At 51.7% G+C, this 8,794-nt stretch overlaps 1 protein-coding gene across 2 annotated transcripts; it reads left to right on the top strand.

Annotated features, from left to right (window-relative positions):
- Positions 1 to 1,775: 1,775 nt before the first annotated feature.
- On the top strand, positions 1,776 to 5,991 carry Arsa (arylsulfatase A). Of its 2 annotated transcripts, none has more exons than XM_050130300.1 (8): positions 1,776 to 2,475; positions 2,622 to 2,862; positions 2,974 to 3,192; positions 3,264 to 3,433; positions 3,760 to 3,884; positions 3,976 to 4,103; positions 4,335 to 4,437; positions 4,520 to 4,742. In XM_050130300.1, the coding sequence occupies exons 1-8, from the start codon at positions 2,258 to 2,260 to the stop codon at positions 4,600 to 4,602; spliced, it is 1,287 nt and encodes a 428-aa protein (XP_049986257.1). In that variant the 5' UTR covers positions 1,776 to 2,257; the 3' UTR covers positions 4,603 to 4,742. The 2 variants fall into 2 exon arrangements, with proteins under 2 accessions (XP_049986257.1, XP_049986249.1); XM_050130292.1 differs by having other exon boundaries at positions 1,782 to 2,475; positions 4,536 to 5,991.
- Positions 5,992 to 8,794: the final 2,803 nt, after the last annotated feature.

Below are 8,794 nucleotides of genomic sequence, written 5' to 3' on the forward strand. Positions count from 1 at the left end.
TTACAGTTTCAAAGATTTCTGGGCCACAGAAGAGCTTTCTGTCCTGACTCTAAATAGAAGACCTACCGGCAACTCCCCGCCCCCCCCCACACACCCTATGCGCAGGCCCAGAAACCGTGCTGGAATGTGACTCTAAGAGAATCACTAACTGAAGATTGTCCCCCCCCCCCCCGTCCCCTCAGCCCCAATCCCCCCCTCCCCTGCCACAGCAGCCTCAGACCAGGTTCCTTTTCTGTGCCATCTCTGGGGTCTCGGCCACCCAAACTTTGCACCTGTGGTGTTTGTGATCTAGCAGATTTCATCAGGAAAATTCCAGATGCCCGGGCAGCCAGACTTCAGTGGAAGTCCATGACCAGTTTACAGTTCTGAAATCTCTCATTCTGCCTGCCAGAGGGCACCCTCAACCCAGTATCACAGGGTGTCTGCCCCTGACCCAACCCCGAGTCAGTGTTGGACCTCTGGGTGAACAGGGTCATTTCTCCCCACGTGAATCTGAGTCCTGACCCCTACTGTAGTCGGGAGGCCCTCCAGAACCCTGTTTATCTTCCCCCCTGGCTCCAGAGTTAGTAACCAGGGAAAGTCTCTCCTTCCTGGGTACTGAGGTCATGGCCTTCTAAATGCCAGGAGTCTTCCAGTGGAACTCTAGTTTATAGAAAGAGGCCAAGACTCTGGACAAATTACTGCTCTAGGAACAACCACATGCAGGGAAATACCCTGGAAGAAACTTGCCCTGGAAAAGTGACTCAGGTCAGGGACTTTTGTGGGTGGAGTGATCTGGGAAATCCAATTACCACAGGGACCTTTAGATGTTAAAAGTACACTAAGTACCCACACTTCCACCCTCAGATGGGCTTATCTGTTATTCTCCCTTGACAATTAAAACTGGTCCCCAAAATGGTGTAGTTCAAGACTGCATAAACAAAGAGTTGGAAACAAGTCATGTTGTCTCCACGAGTTCCTCAAAACTAATGTACCGAGTCATGCCACACTCGGACTCGACAACTCTCCCACCTCAAACACCAGCCAGAAACACACACACACACACACACACACAACCTCAAACACCAGGACACGTACAATGCTAACTCAAATCCCACAGATACACACCCCACCTCTAACACCACAGACACACACACACACACACACACACACACACACACACATTCAACCTTAAACACCAGGCACACATGTAAAAGGAAAAGGATTTTTAAAAGATTTTATAGCTTGTGTTTCACAAAAATGTACCAAAGGTGGTTGTGAGCAAAAAGCCGGCAGCCTAATCCGATTCGTCTTCCTGATTTCGTTTCAACCCGTCTGCATGGTTTTCCTCTTTGCTTTGCTCATTTAGAAGGGGATGCTGAGGTCTTTTCAACAAGGATCCCTCAAATATCTCATCTGGGGAAATGGGACTAACAAACCACCCCTCGCCAGAGGAACTCCAGACACGCACTGAAAACGGGAGCCAGCAGGAGAGCCAGATAATTGATGTAGTGCACGGCTAGACAGTCTAGCAGCTGAGCCCACCGCGCAGGAGCAAAGAGCGCAGGTTACCAAGTCCAGCACGGGACACGCCAACCGGCGCAGAAAAGGGTCCGGAGCGCGCGAGCAATCCCCCAGTCTCACCCCACCCCTCCCAGAGCCCAGGTCCTCACAAGCTCAACCCCGGAAGGGCCAATCGACACACAAACCTGCCTCGCTCAGCTGCCCAGCTCCGCCCCGCCTCGCCCCGCCCCGCCCCGTCGCAGCTCCACCCGGCTCCGACTCGCTACCGCCTGATCCCAGCCCCGCCGTTCCCGAGCAGCCGAGTGTCTCGTGACCACGGGCGTATCCCAGACGGCCTGAGATCGACGCTGTCTATGACCAGTTCCTCCTCAGTTCTGAACCGCCCTTATCCCATGGCGCCGGAGCTCCCCCGGGTAAACGTGAAGTGTCGTCTGCTCCTGATCTCAAGCCTGGGTGAACAGGGTCAGATTCCCGCGCGTGAATCTAAAGAAGCCCTGGTCCTTTAGGGGCTCTGAGGAGTTACTCCCCAGACCACCACCTCCCGAGTTCTGACAGATTCGCTGAAGCTTCAGAAAGTGGGCCTTCTGATAGAAGGAGTATTTGGATCTGGGAACTCAGGGGAGGAGAAGGACTGGGCCTGGGGACTCAGGTGAGGGGTGGGAGCTGGCCTGGGGACTCAGGGGACGAGCCTGCTGGAATAGCTCTGCCTTCCCTACCACGGGTCTGAAGACATAGGCCCATCTGTATCTCTGCCATGGGGGCCCTGGAGGCCATCTTTTTGGCATTGGCTGCAGGCCTGAGCACTGCCAGCCCACCTAACATCTTGCTGTTCTTTGCTGATGACCTGGGCTATGGGGACCTAGGCTCTTATGGGCACCCCAGTTCCACCACCCCCAACCTGGATCAGTTGGCTGCAGGGGGAATGCGGTTCACAGATTTCTATGTGCCTGTGTCTCTGTGCACACCATCTCGGTGAGTGAGGGACCTTCACCCTTCTCCCCTCCCCCTCGCCCATCCCACTTGGGTCTTTCTGTGGGTGGATCCACAGTTGTCCCTGGCCTCTCTATGTTCTTCCCTGTGGGTCTCACAGAGTATGGGTTATGTGGCTTGTACTACAGGGCTGCTCTCCTGACTGGCCGGCTCCCAGTTCGATCAGGAATGTACCCTGGAGTTCTGGGGCCCAGCTCCCAAGGGGGCCTGCCCCTGGAGGAGGTGACCCTGGCTGAGATCCTGGCTGCTCGAGGCTATCTTACAGGGATGGCTGGCAAGTGGCATCTTGGAGTGGGGCCAGAAGGGGCCTTCCTGCCCCCACATCAAGGTTTCCATCGATTCCTAGGCATCCCGTATTCCCATGACCAGGTACAAACCTTACCTGGGCCCTCCTTGGCCTCCCCCCCCCCAAAAAAAAATCTTCTTATCAATGTCCCCTAACCCATAGCCAGATCTCCCTCACTGGAACTGTTTCCCTAGGGACCCTGTCAGAACCTAACCTGCTTCCCACCAAACACCCCCTGCGATGGTGGTTGTGACCAAGGCCTGGTTCCCATCCCATTGCTGGCTAACCTGTCTGTGGAGGCCCAGCCCCCTTGGCTGCCTGGTCTAGAGGCCCGTTATGTGTCTTTCGCCCGAGACCTCATGGCTGATGCCCAGCGCCAGGGCCGACCATTCTTCCTGTACTACGCTTCCCACGTGAGTGACCCTGGCCTCACCCTCCTGGCTGCCCAAGACTGCTCAGTGCTGACTCCACTCTCTGCCCCCAGCACACCCACTACCCTCAGTTCAGTGGACAAAGCTTCGCAGAGAGCTCAGGCCGTGGGCCTTTTGGGGACTCCTTGATGGAGCTGGACGCAGCTGTAGGGGCCTTGATGACAACTGTGGGAGACCTGGGTCTGCTCGGAGAGACACTGGTCATCTTCACCGCAGATAATGGGTACGAGCCAGAGCAGGGGATGCACATTGCTTGATCATAGGTGAGGATTCTAGGGTCCATCCACACTAGCTGTTTGTTGAAGACTGTTATAAAAGGCTCTTAAGAGAGATGCTAATCTTGTTACAGTAATCCATGGGTCACAGAATGGGGACCTCTGGGGACCACAGGTACACAGAGTTGCTGGTCTTGGTAGGAAAAGGAGGAAACAGACATATGACAGTCATTCTTGGCAAGATTTATAACTTTAAAATATGGGGCTGGTGGTCACCAGTGGTGGGTGAGGGCCCTTGGCCCCTCATTACTGATAACTTCCTTGTTTGTCCTAGTCCCGAGTTGATGCGTATGTCCAGAGGTGGCTCCTCTGGCCTCCTGAGATGTGGGAAAGGAACAACTTATGAAGGTGGTGTCCGAGAACCTGCCTTGGCCTTCTGGCCAGGCCACATTAAGCCTGGTCAGTCCTCTGGCCCTCTTTTTGTAGACCCTTGACCCCATCTCCACAGCCTTGATGGTATCTGAGTGACCAAACAGCCATCTGTCCACAGGTGTAACCCATGAGCTGGCCAGTTCTCTGGACCTGCTGCCTACCCTGGCAGCCCTGACTGGAGCTCCATTGCCCAATGTCACCTTGGATGGTGTTGACATCAGCTCCTTGCTGCTAGGCACAGGCAAGGTAGGTCCGATAATCCCTTGATCCCAACTCCACTACTCCATACTGCTCCTCCTTTAGGTATGAATCTGGGCGGTGGCAGAGGAGAGTCCACGCCTCATGTCTCCTTTGATGAGTGGTCTCTGAGTACCACCTCTCAAGTTCCCGGGTGGGCCAAAAGGGGGTCCACTACCATTGCCTTACACAAGAGCTCTTAGACATCTTCCCTACCCTGTGACCCTGACTTTCCCTCAGAGCCAACGGAACTCTGTCTTCTTCTACCCGCCCTACCCAAACGAGATTCATGGAGTCTTTGCTGTGCGGAGTGGGAAATACAAGGCTCATTTCTTCACTCAGGGTAACTCTCTCTCCCTGGCTTCCTCTCCCCAACCCTGCTGGCCCCTAGCTGCTCTATCCTCTGCCCCTTCTTGTATAAAAAGCTGGCCCCCTCCCCAGGCTCTGCCCACAGCGACACCACTTCCGATCCTGCCTGTCACGCTGCCAGCCCTCTTACTGCTCATGATCCCCCGCTCCTCTATGACTTGTCTGAGGACCCTGGTGAGAACTACAATCTTTTGGAAAATATGGAAGAGGTCTCCCCAGAAGTTCTACAGGCTCTGAAACACCTCAAGCTACTCAAGGCCCAGTACGATGCAACTGTGACCTTCAGCCCCAGCCAGATAGCCAAGGGTGAGGACCCTGCCCTGCAGATCTGCTGTCAACCGAGCTGCACTCCCCACCCAGCCTGCTGCCACTGCCCAGACTCCCAGTCCTAAGGTCCTGGAGAAAATCACAGGGGTCCCCCAAGGGTAGCCCAGGACCCCTAACCGTATCCTGAGTGTGTGATGGTCCACCAGAAGAAGGGCAGGGGCAAGTGTGTAGTTTGTATCTGGTAGTGTAATAACATCAGCTGAGACTTGCAGGTGTGCTAATTCATCTAGTCCTTGTGGTAACTCTGAGATCAGTGCTCTTCTCCTGTGCTACAAATGAGGAAACTGAGACATGGGGAAAATCTCATGGACCTGTCCAAGTCCAGTGTCACCTTACTAGAAAGAACGTGCTCTAGGATTTGAACCCGGGCATCCAGGGTCTGAAATTTGCCCTGCCCTGGTGATCTGCACGTGTCCATCACAGAAGCAATGGGCATGTCTGTTCACAGAAGCCAGTAGTGCATTCAGGTGCCAGGAACTGTGAGGGAAGGGTGGTGAGGGCATGGTATCCAGGAGACCCTAAAAGTGCCCAATCCTTGGAACATAGATTTTCCTCAAGAAGCATTGTTAGAGGCACTGCAGCTGGCCACCTTGGGTCTTACAAGAAATCTGTCATCTGGAATTAGGTGATAAACTGCTCATTCCAGATAGAGTTTAGGAATTGGGGGCCCTGCTAGGTCCCAAGAAGGAACATGAGCAGCTCCTGAGACAGCCCCTGAGGGCTCGCCGGCCTCCCCAGCTCTGCATTCCTCCATTGCGCATACTTCAAGTCTCCTCATCCCTTCTAATTTTCTACAAAGCAATCTTAAAAAAAAAAAAATCTGTCAGGGGGCCAGTGAGATGACTCTGTGGGTAAAAATGCTGGCTCTGTGAGCCTGGCAACCTGAGTTCAATCCCCAGGAACTCACGTGAAAAAGCCTGATAAAAGGGGCCCCACACCTGTAATCCCAGGGAAGCATTCTCAGGGAAGATAGGAAGAAAGGAGGATTGCCCAGAATCTTGTATGCCAGCTAGCCTAGAGTATGCAGCATAGTAGAAACAAGAGATGTCCCGCCTCAGCGAGATAGGAAGAGAACCAGATCCCCAGAGTTGTGCACTGACCTCTGCACACGCTCTGTGGCCCACACATGTCTGAACTTACATATATCACACTCACATGAACAACAATAATACTAATAATAAATGTCAAAAGAAGAAGTCTATTGGGTTGGAGTCCACCATATTCAAATTCCAGAGTCGTTCAGTGACCCACCATTCCCTCAGGCCCACTGCGAGCTGGCCTGGCTGTTCTTTCCTATGGCACTGTTCTGCCTCAGATGTTAGCTTCTGTAGAAAGAGACCTTTGGGCTGTGTTTGTATGGCAGGGTGTGCTGTGCATCCCAAGTGCCCCTCAGTACTGGTCACCTCAGAACAGAAGCCTCAGGGTGTCCTGATATCTCCAGCAATATTTCTACTGTTGCCTCTTTTCAATGGGGACAAACTTCCAGGAGTCAGGCACTCAGCCTCTCTCCTTCAAGATGGTGAGCAGTGATTGGTCCAGGAGTGGCATGTGACTAGGAGTCCTGGTAGTGAAAGGTTGGGGTGATATGGGTGAGAACCTAACTTTAGCAATGCTGCTGGCCCTGGACGGAACCAGGCAATTGTTAAACCAGTGTCTCCAGCTGCCCTGCCTGGAGAGCATCAAAAGTACTTGCAGTTGACGTGACCTGGTCCGAATGAGGCCTGAATGGAGTATACGGGACCCACTTTGCGGGGAAAGGACACCTCATGTTTGCTTGAGGTCTTCCACAACTCCATTTCCCATAGAACTCTTCCATAACCTCTTATCTGGCTAAGAAGCTACACTGGCCACACTCCAGGATCTGCTGCATCCCAGGCTATGCACACAAGGTAGAGGGTTTTTGCGGGTACCCAGCAGGAATTTATCTAAGTGGAGGGCTGGTGTCAGATGATCGATACCGCAGTTTGAGGTGAAGAGAGAAGAGAACTGAAACATGGGTCATCCATACGTCAGATTAAAAACAACAACCTTCCCCCCCACCACCACCAAAACCAGTCCCTGTTAGCACCTGAGTACAACCCTAGGGAAGAACCTCTGCTCCATTCCTTCACCAGCATAGAGTGTATTTTAATGCTGATCCCATCATATGTATACTACACCGTAGTGCTGGAACAAGGCGTGCTCAAATATAAAGATGATCTTAACACGGGGACATCAGGCACATGTGGGATTTCTGTGACGTAGAAACCACTGGCTCTTGCAGAGTGCAGCATGTGGGTATTGCCTAGACAGGCAAAAGGAAACCTGGGCATTCTACAGTCTGAACAAGAGGTAACATGAGACATGTATGTAATGAAGCAATCAGCAGCCACACACTCAGGATTTTCATACTTCCTTATATCGTTCTGTAATTTACACTTCAATAAAATCAGTAGCCACCCCCCAAAGCAATACTGGTCATATTACTATGAGAGCATAATTGTGGGGTAGGAGTTAGCCAGACACTCTAACAGACAAACTCTGTCTTTGTTATGTTCGTAGGCATGCATAAATGCTTGTTTTTCATCATCTTAGCCTAATGCAACATCTGCTCACAGAGGCACATCTGTGTGTACTTACATGTGCCCACACAAATATACAGATATACCGATACATATACACATGTGTTTAGACACATGCATGCACACATCCACACAGGCATAGCATGGGTCTTTGTGCAGGTACGTGCATACAGTAGCAGGTGTATTCACACATGGATGATATGGGCAAGCATATACACATGCACTTGAATATATACATACATTTATACATGCACTCATAAACAGTTATGGCCTCCAGATGCTGTACCCATATGATTTTGATTTCATAATGTTTTCTGTGCAGTGCTGTGGCAAGGTGCCATCAAAGGACTTCTATCTTTCTCATTTCTATACTGTTGATATGGGGGGGCGGGGGGAGCCAGCACCTCTCCCTAGGAGCCTAAGTATTGTCCCTGGCCTAGCTGTCCTTGCCTATGCATTTTCCCAAGTGACCAGAAGGGGGAGTAAAAGGGAATGTTTCATGGACTAATGCTGGATTCAATTCACCTCTTCTCCCAGTGTTCCTAATTCCAAATGTAGTTTTCGAGGAGGGCACAAGTCACTGGGCTGACTCCACTTTGTCCCCTCTCTGGCTCTGTTTTTAACCTCTTTAACTTTCTTCTCCCCTGAGTCAGTGTTTCCCACTTTGTGCTGGGGACGACAGTTCTGTTTAGAACTGCTTGATAAACATCGTTCTATCCAGGGATTCGAACCACCCACAAAGCAACAGCTGAGCTTTGCAAGACAGATCATGCCTCAAATGAGGGCGACTGCCTAGGATGGCAATGAGCAATCCCTTGGAAACCGGCTTGCCCTTAAGTAATGACAGTGGTGACTTCTGCAGCATCCCTTGGAGAACAAGAACTGAAAAAGTGACCTGACCAAGACTGCCTTGCCCGAGACCAGCTTCCGCAGGGGGTTCCCAAAGAGGATGTGTGGAGTGTCAGGGGGCGGAGGGAGGCTCTGAGGAGAGGAAGACAGACACAATCTGAGGGTGAATCAGGTTGGCTGCCTGCAACCTTTAATTGAGAAAAGATTACACCTTTTATACTGCGTAGTTTCACACAGACAAGGGGCATGTGAGCTGGGGTGTGGCTTGAGATCAGGAGTTGAGGAACTAGCATTGATCTTGACAGTTGGCCCCAGTCCTATGTTTTTATGAAGGGACACAAATTCCTCTTGCTAGATAGAGGAATGAGTGCTTTATCAAGCAAGAAGTTTTCTCAAGTCCTCAAGGGAATGGAGACCCTGATCCAAACGCCTGGCCTTGGGAAAAGGACTTCTGGGGAGCAGACACTACAATTTCTTAGTCTTACTCTATTGGCCAGTTTCCCTCATACACTCCCAAAAGGAAAAGTCTTACTCTCCTCCCATTATACCCCACCGTTCTGATTTCTCTGTATTTATTAACTGAACAGTAGCCCT

Source organism: Alexandromys fortis, unplaced genomic scaffold, assembly GCF_014885135.2.
Source record: "Alexandromys fortis isolate MF-2015 unplaced genomic scaffold, M_Fortis_MF-2015_v1.1 scaffold_28, whole genome shotgun sequence".
NCBI classification, from domain to species: domain Eukaryota; kingdom Metazoa; phylum Chordata; class Mammalia; order Rodentia; family Cricetidae; genus Alexandromys; species Alexandromys fortis.